General features: G+C 39.5%; 1 protein-coding gene and 1 pseudogene across 2 annotated transcripts in view; one reads left to right on the top strand and one right to left on the bottom strand.

Annotated features, from left to right (window-relative positions):
* Positions 1-25,310, bottom strand: part of CRADD (CASP2 and RIPK1 domain containing adaptor with death domain) — a 153,090-nt gene extending 127,780 nt beyond the window's left edge. For both annotated transcript variants that reach the window (XM_023531567.1, XM_011361783.2), the window contains exons 1-2: positions 25,167-25,310; positions 23,591-23,894 (exon numbers count right to left, since the gene is read on the bottom strand). In XM_023531567.1, coding sequence (XP_023387335.1) covers positions 23,591-23,894; positions 25,167-25,295 — 433 coding nt within the window. In that variant the 5' untranslated portion in view covers positions 25,296-25,310. The remainder of the gene's footprint in view (positions 1-23,590; positions 23,895-25,166) is intronic.
* Positions 2,046-2,174, top strand: LOC111740925 (annotated as a pseudogene).
* Positions 25,311-25,519: the final 209 nt, after the last annotated feature.

The raw sequence follows: 25,519 nt of genomic DNA, 5'->3' as shown, positions 1-25,519 counted from the left end.
CCAGATTTCAGAGGACTTACCTTTCATATTTGAAATGTTCCTGACTCAGAAAAAGGCCTTTTATTAATACATAATTACATGAAAGGGAACCTGTACTATGTAGGAATTTAATCATAATGTTCTCCTGAGAGCCCCAAATATGGAAAGAGTTTAATAATTTTAAACATCAAATTATTCATTTAATCAGGTAATTTTGTCAATTTCAAGAACCGTTGCAATTATCTGGTCCATTAACGCATCTACTCAATAATTAGTGATGAGATTCATATAGGGCAGACACTGTCTTAGATTCCAAGGATGCAGGATGAACCAGGCAGTTAGGGCAGCCCTACTTCTCAAGTTTAAGGAGGGTAACTGTCTTGTCAAGTAACGATCAAGTCCGGTCAAGTGCAGAGGATAGTTTCAGATAGTGTCTAATGCTGCAGAGGAAATAAAACAGGATAGTATGATAGAAAGTAACTTGGAAGGTATCTAATTTGGACTGATTGGGCAGGCCTCACTAAAGAGGCCTGACACTTAAATTACCAGAAGGAGCTAATTATAGAACAAACACCAGCCAAGGGAACAGCTATAACGCAGACCACAAGGTAGGAACTAACCTGGCTGGGTAGAGAGACAAATAGGCCTATGTGGCTGGAACAGTGAGTGGGGAGAATGGTAAACATGACTGGAGCAACAGCGAAGCTTTTGGATCACAAGGCCTGGAGGGCTCTAGTGAGGGGTTCTGATTTTTTATTCTCAGTGCAATGGGAAGCCATCAGAGGAGGGTTTGAGTAGAGGAAATAACAACCTGGTTTGTACTTTTAAACCCTGGTTCTGGCCGCTGTGTGGAAAATGGATTGTAGAGGGAGTACTTGTAGAGGCTATTGCAGTAATCCTGGCAAGGGATGGAGAAAAGTAGACAAATTTGGAGAATATTTTAGGAGGCTTGCTAATAGAACAGGCGTTGGGGAGGAGAGTTGGTGCAGCAAAAGATGAAAGCAAGGATGATTCTTAGGTTTTGGGCTGGAACAAGGGGAGATCAAGATTTCTGCACGATTTAGTACCCACATGTTCTCTTCAATTGGAGAACTAGAATTACAATCTGACCTTCTACTTACTAATCCAGAAGTCTTTTAATTACAAGTATTAAATTGAGATTTCCAGAATAAATAATTTGCAGTTTTGCTATTTTGCTGTTACTATTTATTCATATAAAGGCTCAATATAATTTCAAGATCAGTATGCATTAAAAATCAAAGCATATACAAATATACACGATAGGATTTCATATAACTACACACATACACATACACGCACACACAGATCACATGTAAAAAATATCTCAATAAGGTCTTGAGTTAACAGTATTGTATCAATGTCAATTTCCTGGTTTTGACAAGGTACTATGGTTATGTCAGATATTATCATTGAGGGGAGCTAAGTAAAGGATAACTGAGAACTCTCTGTACTATTTTTTTAACTTCTTGTCTTAAGTTATTGGAAAGTAAAAAGTTATTTAAAAATAAAATAATTTGGCCATGGACACAGAACCAGTGGGGAATAGACACTATTTGAGCTTAGATCAACCAATTTCAAGTTCTTTTGACTATACCACAATTTTTATTCAAATGTTCTTTAAATTAAAAGGACTTCAAAAATAAAATCATCCTTTAACGAATAAAGAGAATCTATGTTTTCATCCCTTTTGAAGGTAGTAAGAATCTTTGGCTGGATTCACTTTTCCTGTCCTAAAGAACACAGCATGCAGTCAGCAGCAACCTTAGAGCCCAAATCTGCATTTGGCTGGCTCTGGGAATCTATAGTAGGTGTGAAACACTGTTCTAAAACAATTAAAATGTCTAAGCTTTCATTTTCTGAGTGGATTAAATAAAACAATGTAAATGATTTAAACCATTTGTGAAATGAATCAGAAAAGAGTTTACCAAATCTGAGTAGCCCAGAGTACAAAAAGCAGTGGTCTCAAGGGGGCAGATTTTACCCTATTTATCCAGGGCCAGTGCTCTCATGGCCCTGCAAAGAACTGTCAATAATGCCAAAAGACCGTCTACGGCCATGCCACCTGACGTGCCACCTGATGTGCCCGATCTCGTCTGATCTTGGAAGCTAAGCAGGGTCGGGCCTTGTTAGTACTTGGATAGGAGACCACCTAGGAATACCAGGTGCTGTAGGCGTTAAAAAAAAGGAGAAAGAAATAAAGAAAGAAAGAAGAAGAATGCCAAAAGACCGACAGCTACATTCCCATGTATGGCCTACATAGCATCTATAAGGTGCACTTGCCTGAGTTTTGGGTTTTTTGGTTTGCTTGGGTGGGAGTTCAGAACAAGCCACTCCAAGATGTGCCTCAGTGGTATGCAGATTATTTTGAGCTAAAGGCAATTTTGGCTTCAGGCTCAAAAGAAACTTCAGCCCCTCCTCCCTTTAACTACCTAGAAGAACTTGAATTAGGGGCCTTGACCATAATAAGCTATTATCATAGATAACTTCTTCTGTCCTGTCTATAGGGCAGAGTAAACTTCTGTTTACTAATCCGCTGCTCTTCTTATCCTCCTGCAAAGACCCTTGGAAGCCCCCAAGGTGCATCACCTCATTCCTAGCTCAGGATGTCTTATACTCTCTTTCTATCTCTGAACCTCTCCTGCTTGTGGGGTCCAACTCGCTCATGTATGCGGGGTTCCCATACATATGTGTGTATTAAATTTGGTTACTTTCTCTTGCTAATCTGTCTCCAGTCTATTTGATTATTAGACTAGCCAGAAGAAACTTAAGGGTAGAGGAAAGTTTGCTCCTCCCCCACAATTGTTTGTTTTGTAAGGTGCAGAGGAGGGGTAGAAGGCAGGAGAGATACAGATTCCCAGCAGGGGACTGTGTGAACAAGGCACTAGAAGCCTGGCAGCAAGAAGACCCCAAAAAGGAGGCAAAGAACAGGTTGGCATATTTCCCTCTCTCAAGAGAAGCTGCAGAGTTGAGTGTCTTCATGTCATGCAGAGCCACGGCCAAACACCACCTGGAACACAGGATTCTTGGTCCCCCCAACATGTCCACCACTAGCAGGCCTAGCAGCAGCAGCAACCTGAAGTCAATTTAGGATGGCTTTTCCTAGTTAAGAGGAGAAATGGAATGAAAGTATCTCAACTAAAATCTGGGGAATTCTGGAAGATATGGGAGTTACTGAAGTCAGCCCTAAAAATAGGAGTTGGAGTGATGTTTTTCTCTCTCCCTAGGCCACTTTCCTCACACCCAAGGCTTACTCCCCTACCTATCAAGCCCAAATCCAGTATCTAAACATCAAGATCATCCATCAGCTCATTTTTTCCTTCTCTTACCCTACTCGCTCACATGCTCACTCTCCCACTCTCTCTCTCTCTCTCTCTCTCTCTCTCTCTCTCTCTCTCTCTCTCCTCTCTTTTAAAAACATCAATTCTTCATTTAAGCTAAACGATCTATTTGCTGTCCTTCCCCTCATGGAATCCACTCATTCAAGAACCTACTTTGTAAAAGGCAGGTACATAATCCAGAAAACAAAATGACATTGATGAGAATACTGACAACAGGAGGAGGAGCCACATTTAGCCAATTTCCATACTGGGTTTAATGATCCAGCAAGGTGTCCTGAGAAGATGTCTAGGAGGAAGTACGCAGCATTCACTCAGTCTGGACCCGCCTCTTCCCTAGTAATAAATGACTACCTTCCTCAAAAACTCAATCTCTGTAGAGGCACTCCCTGCTTTACCCACCTCCCCATCAAGATCACTCCTTCATGCAGCACGCTCTGCGGGAACTCCATTCTCTGGTATTTCTTTGTAGACTGCTGTTAAATGTTCAAAACGTCACATGCATGTCACCCCTCTCCTGCCTTATAGACTACAAACTCCTTGAAGGACAAGGAGTCTGCTATTTCTGATGTAATCCTTTTGATGCCTTTTAGAACCCACAACATGTGGTGAGCACTCAAAATGTATTGTTAATATAATGCCCGAGGGGATTGAGAAACTTAATACAGACACATCTCTGAATAATAGAGAGAGCACAATGACTATATTGGGGAATGGGAAGAAATTCTTCTCCTTCTTTGGCAATACTTGTCAGAAGGTTTGAGTTTCAATAATAAATGATTTCCCTCAAAGGAGGTGAAAACAAAGACAAGATGAGGGTTGTAAAATCACATACAAAATACTTAATGATGGGAACAAAAAGCAAATGTTCATGACTGCAAACCTTGCTTAACTTTTTTTGTGGTCAGTACTCAAATGCTAACATTATCTCATTGCTCCAATACTTAAAAATCTTGAGACTAAACCATGAGTAAGTATACAGAATAAGCTGAAATTAAATCCTCCTGCGAATGTGCAGAGTACAAAGGAGTTTCATCTGTTTGGTTTACCTAATCTTTTTCTCTTATGTACAATTTTAGAAATGAAAGAAAAGGTTCAATGGCCCTGGTATGACAAATCTCTTCTGGCAAAATTAAATTCAAAAGAAATGGCAAAGATAATGACATATTTTCACAGGAAGTTTGCCCTGAAGAAAGGCCTCTCCAGATTTGCCTCTCAAAACAATTTTAGAACTAAGCATTAGCTTTAATCGAGCACTCTGTTAAGCACCAAGAAAAGATAGGTAAACAAAGCTGATTCCTGTCATGCAAAGCTATTTTCCGGCATTTCTCACTCATAGAAAGAGTGGCCAGACTTTTTCTCTAAAGGGCCATAATAATGAATATTTTTTTTTAGGCTCCTACAATCTCTGTTGCAACTACTCAACTCTGCCAGTGTTTGGTAGCTAGTCAGACATGAGCGACAGAGGAAACAAAGGAGCAGGGGCCCAGTCCAGAGAATGACCAAAGAACACCCCAACAGTAGGAGAATTCTGGGTAAGCACATGCGTGCTAGGCAAAGAATTATATAGCAGTCCCCAAGTGTCAATCAAAATGACTTCACTTGCTAATCATCTATGAATGCCTTTGGAACTACCCATCACGGCCCAAATATAATGCAGACATTCTCACTTCTGGGCTCTTTTTGCCCTCTTGTTGTTGTGGTGGTTGTTATTACAGCGCTCTCTTACAGCTCTCATCACTGAAACCATGTGCCTCCTTGGGACATGCTTTGTCTTAATGAAATATACCTTTAATAAATTTTTTTAAAATCTCACTGACCTGTGATTCCTCAATGCGTCAATGAAGAAGAACTGAGGAAAAATGCTAACTACACTTCTGCATCGTTAACCTTCCCCCCTCCCCCGCCGCTGCCCTCACTATTAGGGCAACACCAAACTCCAATTGGCCCCAGCGGTAGCACCAGTACAGTGTGAAAGCAGCCATAGACAACATATAAACAAATAAGCACAGCTATGTTGCAATAAAATTCTACTTACGGACACTAAAATGTAAATTTCATATAATTTTCATGTTATGTAATATTATTCTTCTTTCATTTTGTTTTTGTTTCAACCTTTAAAAAATATAAAAAACATTCTTAGCTCACAGGTCATACAAAAACAGGCAATGGACCAGATTCAACCCACTTGAAATTGGCCATAGTTTGCCAACCCCTGTTTTACATCAAAGGGAAGGTTGCAAGAAAAAGTCAAAATTAGCTTAGAAACTGTCATCTTGTTTCTGAAAGCAGAAGACTATTGGAGAAAGAAAGAAGAAAGGAACAGAAGTTGAATAAAATAGGAAGAAGGGATGCTTGTGAGATAATTAGAAAACTGCAGCTTGAGGGAAGAGAAAAAAAGCAAACGAGGTGAATGCTTGAGGGGGAGAGTGTGTTTAAAAAAGAAGCAGGGGGTCAAGTTTCCAGGGCCTTCGTAGAAAATAAAAGGACAAAAGGGAAATCAGCTAATGACAAGCCCAGGGCTAGGCTATAGATTAAACTGTAAGGAGGTTGAACATCATAAAAATGCAGATTCCTGGTAGAGCGAGACTTTAAGAAGCAAGGCTATTCTGTACACAAAATTATTCACTTAGCAGGCAGTTCTGGTGTTAGAAGTCTACTGGGGTATGTGCCTATTGAAGAGGGTGATTTTCATTTTGCTTTTGTTTTGTGCAGTGTTCCTGGGACTACCAGTTCAAAGAGGCCAATCTTGAAAGCCTCAAATCTTTAGTCTTGGAATTTCCCTCATCTTTAAAATTATTTGGCCCTGGGCAGAGCTGGGCCTCAAGGCCTCTGACTGCTATACCCACTCCTATACCTAACCTGTACCTCCACAACTGAATTTTCAGCAATAAGGAAGGTAAGAAACACCTTCCCATGTAGGATTTCATTATTACAACAGTTACTAATAATGCTGTTAAAATGGATTAGTTTTAAAATGGACAGACAGGTTAGAAACTATCTCACACAGTGACCAGAATAAACTCCATTTTATGTTTGAATGGCTAATGGCTGGCATTCAGCAAACACTAAATAGCAACCACTAAGAAATGCAAAAAAATCACTTTAGGGGAGGGTCAAGAACTAAAGAGTTCTTATTAATTGCTGGATATTCAGGAAAAGCTGAAAATAAGATAAAGTTTTAAAAAATAGTAATAATAATGTTATGAGCTGAATTGTGTCACCCAAAAATTCATATGTTGGAGCCCTAATACCCAGTTCCTTGGAATATGACTGTATTTGAAGACAGGGTCTTCAAAGAAGTAAATTAAAATGAGGCCATGAAGGTAGCCCTAATCCAATCTCACTAGTGTCCTTATAAAAGGAGGAGATTAGGACACATGGAGAGATACTAGGGACACACACACATGCAGAGGGATGACCATGTGAAAAGGCAGCAGGAGGGTGGCCGTCTGCAAGCCAAGGAGGCCCCAGAAGAAACCAAGTGTAATGACACTTTGATCTTGGACTTCCAACTTCCAGAACTGTGAGAAAATAAATTGCATGATTTAAGCCACCTAGTCTTATTTTATTATTCCATTATATCTTATTATAGCAACCCTAGCAAATGAACACAAATAAATAAGGTGCTTAGAGATTAAGAGAAAGGTGCGGGTTGCAAATAAGGCCACTACAGATTCATTCATTCAACCGACATTAACTGGCCCTACCAGGTATCTGACGATGTGATAGGTTTGGAGTATATAAGGGTAAAAAATTAAGTTCTTGCCCTCAACAAACTCATAGTGTACTTGAGGATAAAATTCTACCATAGTATGAATGTGCCATAACAGAAATATGCCTTTGGCGCTTTGGGAACACAGGAATTTCTCGCCAGCCATGATGGGTCACACAAAGCTTCAAGAAAGAGGCAATGCTTGGCCTAAGTGCTTTAAAAAAAGTTTCTCCTGATTATTTGAGTAGGAGAATATATCAGAATATATACTATTAGAGCTGGAGAAAATCAACTGAGGAGGTTTGATGTGAGGGATGAGGTGTTTTGTTTTGGCCACACTGAGTTAAGGTACAGAAGATCAAAGTGACACTACCTAGTTGGGACAGAAATAGAAATTTAGAGCAGTTAGCAATGAGGTGGTCATCAAGCCATGATTTCATCATTGTCTCCCTAAGAAGACTTTTGGGACACTTTTCCTCAATTGCACCCCCTCTCATAAAATTTTAAAACCAGAACATATCTGTTTATATACTGGCACAAAGAAAAATGGTGCCAGTGAGGATAAGAAGGATTCAACGCAACTCTCAAGAGAAGACAAGCATTCGAAAGGTAAGCAGAGTAAAAAGCTGAGAAATAGTAGATGGAAAGGCAGGAGGAAAAACATAACCAAGGAAGAAGGCAACACCAAGAATGCAAGAGACAGTGGCCCCAATGTCAGATGCTGGAAAGACAGCAAGTGGCGATTTGAAAAAGGTCCATGGACTTAACCAAAGGTAACTGACAACCTCTGCAAAAACAGCTGTAAAGGGCAGAAATCACATGATCACAGCTTGAGGAGTGAATCACTGTGTTTTGATGGAAGGACAGTCACGAAATCCCAAAGAAATAAAAGTTGCCTGAGTCATCTTTTGGGATTAAAGGGAGGGGAAGAGTCAGAAGACACGGTCATAGTTAAAACAAAATCAGAGGGCATGGGGGTAGGCTCTCATTCTGTCCTTCCAATCCTATGGGAGCCGCCTGAACACAGAGAGAAAAGGGAAGAGGTGAGGCAAGCGAGAAAAATGGTAATTATTGACTAACCAATGTTAAAAACACTGCCTATATTTACACAGCATTTTATGTTTTAAAAGATTCATTCAGGTATCATCTCATTTAACCTTAACAACTACACTCAGAGATGAGCAAGAGGCAGCTCTGTTTTATACATAAAGAAATTAAAATTTAGAGGGGAAAAATCCAAAATTATCTGAGGTCACATAGCAGATAAAGGTAGAAGCAGGACTCCACCTTGAGCCTACACTCCTATCTCCAAATGCTTACCCAGCATTTTCATGGAAGGAAATGCCCTGTGGCTGTGGGCTGGGTCTCGGCTTCCTCATCTGGAAAATGAGAACAATGATAATATCTACCTCACACTACTGATAAATGTAAGCACTTAAAGGGGCTGGCTCACAACAGAGCTCAATAAATGTGAGTCATTATTAGCTTAAATTCAATGAGCATAACCTACTCACCAACCATACGCCCTATATATCCTGTCTTGGTAAATCTGAATAGCTACCCAAACTAGAAATCTGGGCATCAGCCCAGAATCTTCCTTCTCCCTCAGCCCATAGCTCAATCAGGCAATGAGTCCTTTTAACTCCGCGCTTCTCGCTCTTATTTTCATGATTGTCTCCCTAAAAAGACTTTTTGGACATTTTCCCCAATTGCATCCCTCCCCGCCCCATAAAATTTTAAAACCAGAATGTATCTGTTTATATACTGTAGCCCTTTGGAAGGCCACAAACTATTGATATAGCTAAGATTTTTTTATACCACCCACGCAGAACCAATCTTTTGCCCCAGTGGGGCCACACGTACTAATCCTTCCTCCGAAATCTTTCAGTCCTGTTCCCCTTTTCTCTATTTTTGGTACCTTGTCCTCACAATGTTCCATCTGGATTACTCCAACAACTTCCTAATTGGTCTTCTTGCCCCATTTCGGCCAGCTCCTCATCCATATGTCACCAAAGTGAGCTCTCCGAATACAAGCCTGTTCACAGCAATCCCTTTCTCAAAATTTGTCAGTTGTGCTCCATTGTCTACTGGACCTTTACAAGGCATTCAAGGCCCCCACTGAGCAGTTCTGGGTCTGAACCCCTAGACTTAGCTGCTACCACTCCATCCGGCTCCATCAGGAACCAGGTACACACAGTGTACAGCCATCACTTCCTTGGCACTTTCTGTTACCTCTGCCTAGAGCGCCCTTCCCGTTTTGCCTTCCTGGTGAACTCCCACTTACCCTTCAACACCCAACACAGAGTATACACATGCTCTTTAAAGCCTTCCCATCTACGACCATGCTACCCTGAACAAGCCCCATCCTGTCTGATCTCGGAAGCTAAGCAGGGTCGGATCTGGTTAATACTTGGATGGGAGACCACCTAGGAATACCAACTGCTGTAGGCGTAAAAAATAAATTTAAAAAATAAGGGATTGTAAGCTAAGGTCCTTGCAATATGTGAGGTCAACCAAGGGTTGCCTCGCCTGAAGTAAATAAATAAATAAATAAATAAATAAATAAATAAATAAATAAATAAAATAAAATAATACTTTCCCCATTACTATCTTACCATAGGCCAAGTGGAACCCTGAATGTTCCTTTCTCATATCTCTGTCACACTCTTCAGTTACATCGAATAATAATAAAGACAATAACTAACATCCGGTGAATGTTTAATATATACCAGGCTCTGTCATAAGTACTTTACATGTATTATCTCATTTATCTGGAGCATCTTTGAGGACAGGGATTATACCTTATTAATTTCTGTACCTGTTTTACTCCTAGCACATAGTAGACACTCAATAAATGCTTGTAGGAAATAAAGTTTTGGAGTTTCTCATACTACGCTCTTTCCACTGACTTATCCAGCACCTCCTGCATCTTACAATGGTTTATGGTGTTTCCATTGGTAACAAGAAGTGAGGTGGATGGGATATGATTATTCCACTAAAGGTTTCAATAGTTTCTCTGAAACACATTCTTATTAAGTGAAAAAAAGTCATTAGGAATGCCTTTAAACATGCAAGGGGCGGGGGGGGAGGGAATCTAATCTACTATCTAGCACACTTATATATTTACAAATATAGTCTGTATGAAGGATATAAATTTATTTTAAAATGCCACTAGTAAAGGCTTAATCACCTAAAATCTAATAGTTTAGGAAAAACAATAAAGAGAAAAGATTTAGAATTGTAATATTTAAAACTACATAAACAGGAGACACTGAAAAATTCAGGTTATATAATAATCTAGTAAAACATTTTGAAATAGAATACTCATAGAAAGATAAACAGAAAAATAAACAGCAGAGTGAAAAATACTCCTCATAGTTCCTCAAGAGTCATTTGGAGAAGGTCATTTAAGTCCAAAGCTCCCTACCCCCAACCTCTGCTAACCAAAATAGCAAATAGCCTTGGTAATAATTTAAAAAGACTACTTCAAGTTGATTCAGAAAGGTTTACTCTCTGAAGAAAAAAATATACATTTTACACATATACATGTAATCTTCTGAATTTTATTCTTTATTTGGCATCACGAGAAATTCTGGATTTAAGTGTTAGTATCAAATGAAAAACTTTCTGAAAATGATGGGAGTTTGGAAAAGAGAGAGCTTCTAAAACAGAATTTCCTATGGTAAAAACTCAAATATTACCTTTCACTATTCATTATAAACCATGATTATCTCTGAGCAATAAAATTATGAATGATTTCCATTTTCTTGATAATCTTCCTAGAATCTTTTTTTAAAGAACAAATATGTGTTGCCATTATATTCAGGAAAAAAAGAGAGCTATTTCAACTTTAGAAAAACTTATTTTTGTTAAATTAGTAACAAACATTTGTAATTAATTTACAAGTCATTTTCATGTATGGCAGCTAATTTCTCATTTATGATAACAAAAATATATTTTTAAACTGCTACATCTTATAAGTGCTATAAGACCCCAAAATGATTTGACATACCTCCCAAAGAAATGTGAGCTCTCTATCTTTTCTCTTTGAACCTGGGCCTTGGGACAGCTTAACCAAAGAATACAGCACAAGTTAACATTATACCAGTGCCCTGACCCAGACTTTAAGAAACTGGCAGCTCCACTCTCTGCCTCTTGAAACTCAACCACCATCCTATGAAGAAACCCCAGCCACCTGCAGAAAGGCATAGGTGGAGAGGAACCAATAAGCAGCACCAATTTACCGCAAATCTGAGTGACCTGCCTGGGAAATGGATCCTCTGGCTCCAGATAAGCCACCTTGACTGACACCAGGTAGAGTAGAAATGAGCTTTTATTTTTGAGCTCTGCCCAAATTGCACATTCATGAGCAAAATAAATGACTGTTATGTTAAGCCACTAAGTCTTGAAGTAGCTTATTAAACAACAAAAGATAACCAGAATATCGGATTATATTTTATTTATTTGCCTCTACCTTTCCACAATTACAATTTAAACTCTTTGAAGGTATGACTGTTTTTATGTTCTTCGTTATAGTCATTCATTCATTCAATAAACATGTGAAAACTAACGTGTACCTAGCACTATGCTGTTTCACAGGTACAGAGATAAAAACAGTCTCTACCTTAGAGAAGATTACAGTCTAGCTGCTGAGACAAACAAAAAATAGACAATGACAACCATAATCTTAGAGCCTTAGCAAAATAGCCAGCAATGGTATATAATAAATGTTGGCTAAATGAATGAAAAAACAAATGAAGTTTTCAGGTTTTCTACTATGAGAATTATGTACTATCATCATGTTATAGATGAGGAGTACGAATTAGCAAAGTATTACTTCTCAGCTCTAACTTCAACCTCTTTCCCCTACTTTATGATACTGGGGCTGACCCTGTAAACATTTCTCTTTTGCCAGATGGCTCAGTGTTAGTTTCATCAACAGATGGACACTGCAAGGCAAGAGCAGACGAAGGGGCTTTTCATCCTGGTTTGGGATGCTTTATCCTCTCTAAAATGGATAGCCGCAGCCAGTGGTGTCAGGGAAACCCAATGGTGCTTTCTCTCCAGGGAATTTCTCTGCTGCTCAGCAGACTGATTTCTAAGGATCAGCTCTGGTCAACCTACATTCTCTACCAAGTTTCTCAGCCCAGCAGGCTGCTGTTACAGACCGACTCCAGCCTATACCCTCTGGCGAGATTACTGGCATCGGCAGGCTGCATATTCATGTGGCAGCAACTTCATTTCCAATGAGGTCTTGGAGTGGGGAGGGAACTCTTACAAGCTCTTAGTGCCTCCATCTTGTACTCTCCTTCAGCCCTAGAAAAAAGTACCTTCTTCCATTTGCTATTTCTATATTCCTTAGAGACCTCTCTTATCCCTTTAGTAGTTAACCATAGTTAACTTTTTGCTAGTTAATAATTCTTTACGTTCAATTTTTCTTGTTCAAATTACTGTGTGGTTTTGTTTCCTGAATGGATCCTGACTGGCACATGAAGGAATAAAAGGACCCAAACAAATACAAGAAGCCTGAAAAAGCACATTTTCCCATAGCACCATCAAATGACTGATTCAGAATAAAAAGAAATTAAAAGGAAAGAGATAAATTTAATCTCCATTTGGTAAACTGTTAAAACACACACACACACACACACACACACACACACACACACACACACACACGAATGCTAAGCTAAATACGAGCCAAGGCAAGAAAGGGTCAGAAAATAAAGGGGCTATAACCAGCCGAGGTGAGTCCAATCAGAACCAAGAACTGGTACTAGGGATAGGATAGTCTAGTGATTAACAGCATGGAATAGAGGACCAGACTGTCCGTGTTCAAATCTCAGCTCTGTTACTACCCAAGTTGTGTCGCCTTGGGCAATTCGTAAAATGCAAAAGACAATAATAGTACCTACCTCAAAGGCCTATGAAGATAAAGTGAGTTTATGTAAAGCCGTAAGGCCAGAACCCAATCCAAATTCTCTTTCTAACCTCCTCTCTACTTTAACATTCTCGATCCATTTTATCCCCAATATTTTCTGATTTTGAAAAGGTTTGTGAAGACCTATCTTGCTCCAAAAACTGCTCTCCTATACTTTTCCTACCACCTCTGACCTCCGACCTGGGCCCTGCTGTATTAAGATGCGGATCGTTGTCCTTCTTTAAAGGACCATCATTTCATTCCAGGCCCGCAATTGTGGAACCTGTTCGATATAAAAAGAACAGGAGTGACAGAGTATAGCGGACATCTCTTAATCAGCTTTCACCTCTTCCTTTGGGAACTGTCCCTTCCCCACTCCAGGTGACTCTGGTGTCTTAGAGGAAGGGCTCATGACTCAATATAGGCCCATAAGACTTAATCATGAGAGAAGGCAAAGTGGAGGAACTCAGCTGGAGATGGTCACCAATGGCCAGAGAGCCCCAGAGCTGCCTCATTCCTGCCCTTACTGAGCCCTGGAATTTCAGGAATTTCTTCAAAGTTGTGAACTACTGAGTATCTATTAGAGAAATTCCTATTTTTGCTTATGTTTGCAAGAAGTCTACTGCTTGAACCTAAGAGCTCACATACATGCTGGTAGGCTGACTTACATTCCTTAGTTTCCATATCTGTAAAGTGGGGTTCTCTGAGGTCCCTCCGAGCTATAATCTTCTACAGTTCTAACAACAGGACAAGTCTCAGCAGATGTGCTCTGCTCGCTCTGGAATTCTCCATAAAAACTTCACAATTACCACTCAGCACCCATATACCTTATGTACAAATGGTGGAACTGACAGATGTTTTTAAAGTCTTATATTTAGGTTATAAAACCGCAAGCCTCTCATTTGCCACTTACTACATCTCAGCAGTATTATTTTGGTAACAGCGTCACCAAGCCCTCTGCTATGGTGCTGAGCACAAATAGAACATGAACATTTCCAGGAACTGTCAACTTGGCACTTCTTATAAGGAGTTAAGATTTCTTTTATAACATTAACAAAAATAAAGCCGAGGACTAAAATCGGCCCCAAACTTCTTCTAGAGGTTATATTTCCTTCTCAATTAAAATTTACTGTTTGGAAAAGTACAATGTATTCTTTTTTCTCGCTGGGGGAAAAGTTCTCCAAAGAATCACATACTTATACTCCTTACTGCTCAAACTGAGAAACAAGTATAAACACAGCTGCCTATTAAAATTAAGTAAAGGCAAACATTCCTGGAGCTAGCTACGACAGCAGCCGGCAAGTTTAAACTGTACCCATAAAAAGAGAAAGCTACCTCGCTAAGTGTATGGTTAAACTCTGAGGCTGCGCCACCAGAAAAGCTAGTTATTAGAACTGATGGCTTTCGATAGCATGATTTAAGAGCTGCAAAGCAGGACCTGATTCCAGTATCAGGAGAGCCAACACACTGACCATCTCCCGATCACAGCCAAGATTCAGTCTTTTTTTATTTTCAAGGCATCAAGCTGGGACAGGAGCAACGCAGGCACTCTGCTCCTTGATCCCATATGGCCTCACATTAAACTTTACCCACTAAAAAAAAGGGGGGTAAAGTGAGAGCAAGATGAAGGAGAGAGAGATACCAACTAGGAACTAGTCTTCCAACAATAGTCAGGAAAGAGAAAGACAGAAAAGCCCCTAGTGCCATGTATCTGGGCAAAAGTGGAATAAGAGGAGGGACAAAGAATGGGGACTGGTAAGTGATGGGCTCTGGAGCAACCAGTTGATCAGAATTAGAAAGGAGAGGAAAGCAAATTTCGGGAATGTGCTTTTATAGGCTATGAATTAGCAGGCTTTGAAGTCTAAGTTCCTGGATTCCAAATTTGGCTCCACCACGTTATATGACCTTGAGCAAGTGACTTAATATCTCTGTGACTCCATTTTCTCAACTGTACAATGAAGGTAATAATACCACCTGCCTCATCAAGTCACTCTCAGGATTACATGACTTAATAAATGCCAAGGACTTTGAACAGTGTCTGGCCCAGAGTAAGCCCCCAATAAATACTGATTATACTTTACTGTTGATATTTTAAGTTTCTTTGTGAGAAAAGACTAAAGTTCATTTTTAATTACAAACAAAACTATAGGCAGAGAGACAGACTGCCTGACCAACCAGACAGGCAAAGCCAGTCCTAGTCTTCCTGACTGGCCATTTGTCTCACTCCTCCTATCCACCCTCAAGCCATCTTCAGCTCACTTTGTATCTAAGAACAGCATTTAACTCATTCTCTATTGGTGGGTTCTGTCTCCATTTGGGCGTAGCTTGATCTACAGAGCATAAAAAATTGTGGACGGTTTATGATTATCAAATAATGTGAAAGAGGCAATGAAAATAATCCCCCTAAATCCAAATTCACCAGCTAATTCAAAACCCTCTGATCAATTTTGTTCTATACATATATATATATATATATATATATATATATATATATATATATAGCCTATGTATTCCCATAGAATTCTAATGGATTTTAAGGTTAGTTATAGAGTCACATCTGCATGGGGTCTAAGATTCTAGAACATTCTTAAGCAACAATGTTCAAGAAATTCAGAGAATTAAAAACATTTGTGATTACAGATTTAAAACAAAACTATATATCCTTCTACATCTGCATTCCTACCATGCTTCTACCCTTCCCTCACTCCTGCCCTGTAAAACAAGTACATTGCTTTGAGAGGCCCATACTTGGGGAACAATAAGTGAAAAAGGAACCACGTGCCTAATCAGCTGGCCAGATCTCAAGGTCCTCAAACCTGGGTACCCTTTCATATAACTTAGAAAGAGATTTGTGCATGTGCATGGGTCTGTATGTCTGTGTAACAAAGTCAAGACCTCACCTCCACATCTTTTGGCATGTATTGGCCTGGGCGAAGCCTGGGAATCAGTAGTTTTGATATACATATATATAACTTTTTTCATTTCTCTATTTCTTAAATTTAAAAGAGTTAGACATTTGTACAATCCATGAAGTGGTCCCCCCCAATGACCCTAGCACCCATCTGGTACTACATACAACCATTACAATAATAATATACCTTATTCTATACTCTAGATCCCCATGACTGTTTTGTAAGTACTAATTTGTACTTCTTCATCCCTTCACCTTTTTCACACAGCCCCCCAACCACCCTTCCATCTGGCAACCATCAGCTTGTTTTCTGTACCTGTGAGTCTGTTTTCATTTAGTTTGTTCATTTCTTTTGTTCTTAGATTCTGCATATAACTGAAATCATGTAGTATTTATCTTTCTTTGTTTGATTTAGTTCACTCGGCATAATACCCTGTATGTCCATCCATGTCGTTGCAAATGGTCAGATTTCATTTTTTATGACTGAGTAATATTCCATTGTGTATATGTACCATAACTTCTTTATTCAATTGTCTCTTGATAGGCACTTAGGTTGCTTTCATGTATTGGCTATTGTGAACAGCACTGCTGTGAACAGAGGGGTACACAGATCTTTATGAACTAGTATTTGAGTTTTCTTTGGATAAATATCCAGAATTGAAATTGCTGGGTCAAAAGGTAGTTGTACTTTTAATTTTTTGAGGAACCTCCAAACTGTTTTCCATAGTGGCTGCACCAATTTGCAATCCCACCAACAGTGTACAAGGGTTTCCTTTTCTCCATATCCTCACCAACATTTGTTGTTTTTTGATTTATTGGTGACAGCCAATCTGACAAGTGTAAGGGTGATGTCTCATTGCGGTTTGAATTTACATTTCTCTGATGATTAGTCACCTTGAGCATCTTTTCCTATGTCTACTGGCTATCTGTATGTCCTCTTTGGAGAAATACATACTCAGGTCTTCTGCCTATTTTTTAATTATTGTTTGTTTTTTTGTCGTTGAGTTGTATGAGTTCTTTATAAATTTTGGATAGGAATCAGTAGTTCTTTGAAAGCCATACTTGAAGCTAAATCAACCTTGATGGTCAATAAGATGACTGATGTAGTCACATAACCCATACAGCCACAAGAGGGAAAAAAAATGTCACAGTGAAAATTTCTAAAAGAAAGTAACAATAAACCCAGTGAAATGGATGTAGCCCTGCTGGAGAGAGATCTGTCACATGGTTTGCTGTTCCTAGAAAGAGCTGCAATTAGATACCAACAGATGCATTATTTCATCAGTCTCATAAATTCTCGATAAAATTCTTCTGCCCTTCCTTTATGTCAGTCTTTCAGGGAGAGGGGGGAATTTTATGATGAAATGCAGTACTGAACTATCAAAATTTCCTTTTAAATTATTAAAATTAGCATTCACAAAAATAAAATATTTTAGTAAAATCTCATCCCAAAATACCTCTAAAAGCCCTTGAAATTTTTCCTCTTAAAATAAAAAAAAAAATTAGTACAATTTTTACAAAGCTAATTTCAACTATTAACATTACAGCATAATACAATCCCATTTCAAACCCAAAGCCAAGATTGCAGAGCAGAAAAAATCCTAAATCAAGAGTTGGGAGGCCTGAATTCCAGCCCTGGCAACAAATGACATTAACTAGCTATATGATCATGGGTTGATTTAATCTCCCTAAAACTCTAGGTTTTCTCAGAAAAACTAGATGATCTGTAACTCCCTCCCAGTCTAAAAGTCTGGAATACAAATATATGTCTTCATCTCGTTGACTTTGTTACATTAGCAAATTTACGTGTTTACAATTTAGACAACCTAAATTTAAGTCATTCCGGCAACTCTAATAAATTTAACCAGTTCCCAGCCATTGTGCATAAACTGAATGATCAAAACAGTAAAGTACCTTGAATACGGCACTATCTCCTATCTGAAATAGAACTGAAGCCTTCCTTCCCCGACTTTGCCAGCTGGGCAATTGTTCCTACCCAAAACCCCTTCACTCTCTTTAAATGAGAAAATACATAAAAAGCATCTTCACGTTTTTTGCCATATCCTCATACCATTATTATTTTCATAGTATTTTTCTTTATGTTGACTCATTTTAACTTAAATTAAAACAATGTGTTTTTTTAAAGGAACTTCATAAATAGAAAAGTTTTACTTGCCATTAATGGAAAGAAAATTTTAAGCTGATATAAGAAAAAAATAAAGCAAAACAACTAAATTCTAGCTAAATACTATTTTCCACAGAAGGTTTTAAACCTATAGACCTTTTTTTGTCTGTTAAAAAGAAAAACTGGCAAGTATCAAGCAAGATGTTTCAGAAATACTTGTACCAAATGAGGGTTTTCACCTGGATGTTATCAAGATTGAAAAAGAAAAAGAAAATAACTCTCTCACCATGTGATTTAATCCTGTCCACATATCGCCTAAAATCATTTTAAGAACTCCCCAAAATAATGGCTGTGCACACGCCTCACGTTTGGGGAGGCGCAACAACAAATGGTTCCAACTGTGCCTATGTTGACATGCACTGTGATTCATCTGTGAGTAAGGCTCTTATCCCCGACGGGCCCAGGCTCTCACCACACTGTCACCTGGGCTTCCCACTATCTGAAAGGTTCTTCCTCCTTGTATCCACTCTGTCACAGAATCCAGGTCTCTGCTGAGTAACCCCTCATCAAAAAGGTTTTCTCTGACCACCCCACCACACACATTTTTTCTTCATGGCACTATCACCATATGCAGTCACACACCGTTTACAACATGGATACATTCTGAGAAATGCGTTGTTAGGCAATTTTGTCATTGTGCAAACAAACCTAGATGGCATAGCCTACTACACACCTAGGCTATATGGGATAGCCTATTGCTCCAAGGCTACAAGCCTGTACAGCATGTTCCTGTACAATACGAGATTAAATCAAGCACAAGAGAAAATGATGCAATCAAGAGATGCAGTAAATACGAGACATATGAGGCTGTTGCCAGCGTAACACGGCATACAGTTTAACTGCAAACTTTCACTTTTTTTTATAAGTAGAAAAAGTACACTCTAAAATAAAAAATGTAGTAAATACATAAAGCAGTAACATAATCATTTATTATCATTATTAAGTTTATGTGCTGTACTATATTTTTATATGACTGGTAGCATAGTGGGTTTGTTTCCACCAGCATCCCCACAAACACCTGAATAATGTATTGTGCTATGACATTATGACAGCTATGACATCACTAGGTGACAGGAATTTTTCAGCTCCATTATAAGCTTATGGGAGCTTAACCAAAAGGTTGTTAGGCAACACATGACTATTATTTATTCATGTGCTTGTCGTCTGTCCCCATCAGGCTAGAATATAGAGAGCTCATAAGAGTGGGGGCTTTGTTTACTACAATATCCCTAGCACCTAACGTCTGGCACGTGGTCAACACCCGATATTTGTTGAATGAACAAATGAACCCCCCTCAGGTGATCTGGAGGTCCTTCGTACGTCTTTATTACCTAAGGCCTGGCACCTAGTTGGTCCTAGGGATACGCAGAAATCTCGTCTCTCTAGACTCTGCCTTTACCACAGGAGGGGTCTTGCTAAGGATGTTCACCCTCCATTCCCTCTTAGTACACAGGATGCCATGAAGTGACCTCTACTCAGCCCCAGGGGAGGTGCATGGATAGACCACTAGCTAGGTAAACAGAGATCAACATTGAACTTATATGCAGAGTGTGGTCAACTCATGGTATTATTGGAAAATCCCAGGCTAGAAATCTCTCTAATGAATCTATTACAATATCTAAATTTTTGCCATTATTGCTCAGTAACTTCAGATGCGTCTAAATATACATGTGAGAGCCAGAGAGTATCTCGAGACAGTGGCTAATGTGGCTCTACACAGTCAGGCAATGCCAGCTCACAAAGGGACAGGCCAAGGCCTGGAGCTAGTGGATAAAGGGGAAACAGGCCAGCCCTGCATCTTGCTCCAGTGAGGGCAACCCAGGAGTCCAAGGCATAGGGTCCAAGGAAAGGACCAGCTCAAGTTCAGGCAAAGCTGAAGCAAATGTCGGCCCCAGCATAGCCACTCCAGCAGGCTAAAGAATTGAGGCATCTGATACTAACACTGTAGGCTCAGAGCTGAGTTCCAAGGTACCCTTGCCAGTGACTAAGAGAACACAACACAAGAATCGAGCTTAGGAAGGACGGAAAGAAATAAATAACTCCCAAGCCTAAAGGAAGACTGGGTTTAAAGGCAGGGTTGCCAGGCTGACTGTTAAATGAGAATCATGGCAGAGACCCAGTCCCACAGCCAGGGCCAACACTGTGGAACAGGAAGTCCTGGGGCCCAGGAATCACTCCCGCCATGACTTAGGCTACATCCGACCAGCTGGTGAGACGGACTGCCTGTACACCTCCTTTCCAGATCCAGATTAGCTCAGGCACTGGAGTGAGCCTGTCAATGCAGACAGGGCCCACAAGGAGTGGGAAGGCAGATGGGCAGGCACACACCGCCTTCGCCCAAATGCAGCACTATCATTATCTCCTAAAAATGATCTGACAGGAGCCCAGAGAGGATTTCAGCTGATATAGTGTCTACTATGTGACCTTGGCCAGTAAGGGACACACTGTCAAGTGTTCCTTCCACGGTGCCAACCTGGATTAATTCATTTTAAAGTATAAGATGAGAAAAATCACAAAATTGATTCTCCATTAACATCTGAGACTTTTTAATTAAAGAGATAGGGAGACCAATCATCTAGGCATATTCTGAGAGAATCAAAGGTTTAAATCCATAATACAAATAAAAAGAACGAACTGGGATCAATCACCAAGTAGGCCTTTAAGGTAGCTCAAAATTTAAAAGTGAAACACAAAAACAAAACAAACAAAGACAAAACCAAGAGCCTCTGAGAAGACCAAAGCAAGAAATTTTTTTTAATAAAATGAAATCAGCTTATTTTTTGGAGACAGATCCACTTCTTAGCCAAAAATAAAGCCATTCCTCCCAAGAGGATATCACCAAATCTACACAAATTAATTTATAATTACAACCAAAATGAGTAAAAGGTCAGAAGAAGTTGATGTATATACATACATATATAAGTACCACACCTTCCTACAGTCTAGTTCTTCAACATTCAAAAATGCCTTTACAGAAATGTAAATAGATTTAAAAGTTTATTAAAATTATTCTACTACAACACTGAAGAAGCACTGTGATCCCTGGAAATAGACTCTGGGTCCTTTCGCATTTTTTACAGGGCCATTAAATTAAAGGCATTTCAACTCTGATAGTCTTCCCAGGATTTTCAAAAAAAAAAAAAAATTAGGTTTCTAATTAAATCTCAATTTAATTTTAGAATTAAAATGTTGCCATCAAATTAATTAATTTAAACACTTAAAGTTTAAGGTCCCTAAATAAGATAAAGCTGTTAACTAACAACTCCTTTAAAATAATATTATTTCCTCCATTAATTTTTATATATATATATATGTATGCATATATATATATATGGCTAAAACTTATGGTATAGTGAATTTTCTATAACATATATAGATTTCAAATGTGATTTTTATAAGAAGGAAAACTACAAAGTAAAGAAGGAAATGATAACCTCCACATTCAGGGTTTATCAGTGAGTGAGGGGTTGGGGACGAGCTCGGATTGGGGAGGAGCACCCAGAGGTGCAAAGGCAATGGTAATTTTTTTTTTAACTGAGTGATGGGAAAACAGGTGTTCAGTTAATATTATTCTCCATATCTTACTTATATTTTGTAATCTCAATATTAACAATAACTATTTAAAAAGTGAGTTTATATAATTTTCATTTTGGAAAGTATATAGAGATATATGTAAATTGAACTCTTTAGAATATTTTTCAGTAGCAGTGTTATTCAACACGAAAACAACTAAGAGTATTTAATTTGTACAGTAGGCAACCTATCATTCCATTGGACCACTTCCACAGAATTAACAAAATAACATTTTTCTAAACTTCAACACTGATACACTTAATTTTTTTCCCACTCTAACCTGTTTCATTTTGCTTACTTTTTAAAAAACTATTTTTCCCTCGACTTCTCTACAAATTTCACCATTTGGTTAAAAAATATCTTAATTTTTTCTTGTTATTTGAATGAATCTGAAGAAATGACAATGAGGTCACACCCCTATTAAAAACAACAGTACTACTTATATCACTCAGAATGATTATAAAATTAAATTAAATATTTTGGTAGTTGCCTGTTTTGTTGTTTCCAACTATTTGTTAGCAAGAGAAACCACGTTAAGTCAAATATCAGGAAAATACACTGGACACCCTATTATTTCTTTTAGCATCTCCCCAATTCTGTTATTTATTCCACTTTCAGTAACATGGTAGAAATGTCTTAGATATTTTAATTTGGCTTTGTTCACACACCTAGAGTATTTAATTTTGTAAGGATAATCCAACCTGAGAATTCCTATAGCCATCAAAGGCCATCTATTTTCAGTACTTCAAAAAATCTAAATATACATTTGTTAAGAAATAATTTGTTAAGAAATAAAAATATTTTTTTCTTTTCCCACTGGGATTTGACTAGGCCTTCCCAAGTTGACTGGTTATCTCATGCTGATTAGATATTCAAACATATGTCATTAATGAAATTAGAAGAATTAATCATGAGTACTTAATACATGTGGTCTGGAAAATCATTCAAAATATGAGGTCCATGAGACAAAAATAATAAAAGTGGTCTTTTATTGCTGGTATTTGCTTTCAACCAGTTATATTGCTATTTAAAAAACAGCGATGACAAAGTCTAGGGACCACTGACTTGGAGTAGTTCTATCACTGCTATCAAAAACTCCAGAGAATATTGATTTCCTAACTCAGTTAAAAATTTGCTAGGCAACTTTTTTTTTTTTCCAATCAGTTCAGTTCTCTGCTCTTCAATCTTTGTAATATGTGTAAGTGGGCGCTGTTAAAAGGGAACAAGTATTTCATATCACATCACCCTGTGATAAGCCAGGTTTAATGGCACTAGGGCTGTTTTTTTCTATAGCCTCCAACTTTGCTTAAGAACAAAATGAGAACCTCTACAAACTACTATCCTTACAAAATTAAGTCCTCTGGGTGTCTGCACAAAATCAAACTGAAAAGGACAACTTCAAATCAATAACTTTAAAAAAAAAAAAAACTAAGCCAGCCTTCCAAACAATCCCCTTTGGCCGTGTAGGGCAGCACAGGGAACAGGTGCAAGGCGTGCCTTCCTAGAGGCTGTCTCCTCCTTCACAAATCTGACCTTTTCCAGGAGGCAGCTCTGGCACTCCATGAAGCAGTTATCAGTAAGCCTAATGCCTGCTTTCCCATGTGCACTTTCCAAATGGCTCCCAATGCCAACGGCTGAGATATAACCTGGCTCTCAAATGAGAACATGCCTCCCAAGTGACTTGCCAAGTTTCCCTGGAAGCATTTCTAAATGTATTCTCTGAGCTCTCTCCTCACCCTCTCAATCATGGTTCATCCTTCCTTCCTTCCCTGCACTTCCTAATTCCACCTCCTTATCCTGTCCCTCTACTGCCATGTGCCTTCAGTCTAAACTCCTTATCCACTTTCAGAAGCTGCTCATCCCCTCCCAGCCTAAAACCCCAACTTCAGATCCAAAGGCCATGGTTCAACAATTTTGGAGCTGGTTTGAAGTGGTATTTTTTGAGGCCTACCTGAAGGCAGCTCAGTTATGGCTTCTTCTCTTGCCTTCTCCAGCTTCTCCCTTACCCAGGGAAATTCCTGCAGAGAATCTAGGAATGCATCAAATGCTTTAGGACCTCTAGAAGGTAGGATATCCAGCAGCAGCATTGTTTTCCGGAGGCCTGTGGCTTGAGCTTTGATTTCTTGAACATGGTTTTCCGTCAAGACCCCTTCCTGGTAAAGATACTGAAGGACCAGTCCCTCCACCAGTACTTCTGCACCCAGCTCCAGGCGAAGGGAGCGAAGCACTTGCTTGTCTCTAGCCTCCATTTCCCCCTGGGAAGAGATAAAGTTTTAGCTCAGATTACAGGAATACTGATGAACCCCTAATGACAGTGTCCTGCCATGTAAGCTCTCTAAGGTCATGGACATCTTTGAACCTTAGCAGAGTGGCAGGCCATGGTGTTAAATACATGGTTGTTAAGCCAATACAAATTAATTTCGAATGTTTCTGAACATAACGAACACTGAACATGTATCATCTTTTCTGTTTTTGCTTTCCGCACATTAGGGTCCTAGCTCAATTCCTTGTTCAATAAAGAGATTTGGAACAAATTGGATTGGAGACCCTGCTTGAAAAGAAACTTTTATCCGAAGATGACAGAGCAACATTTCATTTTAACATAAGTAGAAATAGTGGTTTTATTTTAACACTGAATTCATCAGTTACCCTGCCACTGCAGAAGCTGCCAACATGCATGCAAGTGCCCTTCTGAACATGAGCCTTTTTAGAACCTGATGGCAATGGGCGTGGGGGCCAGGAACCAGCAGGTACCAGTAAGTTAAAGGGTCTTTTCGGGTAAGAGAAAAGGCCTATACATCATCACCTTCAAGAAAAATATTTAAGTGTTTGTACCCGGTTTACTAAACCTTATATAGTCACAGACTTCATCTCTTCCCTCTAAGAATTCAGACTCTCCATCACATCATGACACTGCTGTGGCTACACATGCATGGGACATTTAATGGATTTTTTTTTCTTTGAAAGAAAAACGTCAGTCCTGGTCAGTAGCCACGCATGATTTGAAGGCGAATTGCCAAGACCACTGCACCAGTGAGCTAAAAGAGAAGTTGTGTGGAGGCTGAGGGTAAATAAGTGGCGGAGAGGGACGGTAGGGGCGGCAGATGGGACCTCCAGACACCACAGACGTGCGGCCGCGGCTGGCGACCCCGACCCACAGCCCTCTAGCAGCCCTGAGTGAGGTCGGGTAGGGGGCAGGTGAAGCGGAGGGTGTGCACTTTTGGCTGCCAACTTCTTTTTATTCCCTGCCTTGCCAGCTGAAGCCCTGTAGTATTACGAACACGAAGTACGAGAGATTTGGGGGGCAACCTGACCCGCTAAAAAGAGGGTGCTGAGAATGACCTTCAGAGCGGACCGAAAGAAGAGCGGGCCTCGGGCACCCCCACCGTCCCCCCAACCAGCCCGGCTTAGGCCGCCACGAGCGGAATAAGGGGCGGAGGAGCCACGCCGAACCCAGGACGCAGACGCCTCGGCGCAGGGCCTTCGAGAAAAGATGAATACGGGGTTTCTGGTTTCCTGTTACTTACGTCTGCAAACACGTATCTTAAAAAAAATAAATAAAAATTGCAACTGGAATCCAGACTGTTAGGGAACCTGTACCATAAGCACCATCTTTGTTGAGGGCGAAAGCCGTGAACAGGAAGTATCGTCGCCATCTTTGTTGAGGGCAAACACAGGAAGTGCTGTAGCCATCTTTACTGGGGGCCAAGTGCCAGGCTGAAGCCTTTTCCGCCATCTTTGCTGTGGTTAAACAATATAGCCACCTGGAAATGAAAAATAGTAGCATTACTTAGGGAGTTATCTAAGGAAAAAATGTAATTATCCAATTGCATTTTAACACAGTAACTCCACCACGGCCTAGGACACAATTGAAATAATA

Source organism: Pteropus vampyrus, unplaced genomic scaffold (assembly GCF_000151845.1).
Source record: "Pteropus vampyrus isolate Shadow unplaced genomic scaffold, Pvam_2.0 Scaffold70, whole genome shotgun sequence".
NCBI classification, from domain to species: domain Eukaryota; kingdom Metazoa; phylum Chordata; class Mammalia; order Chiroptera; family Pteropodidae; genus Pteropus; species Pteropus vampyrus.
Note: the sequence above shows the minus strand (reverse complement) of the source record. Positions and strands in the feature narration are given on the sequence as shown.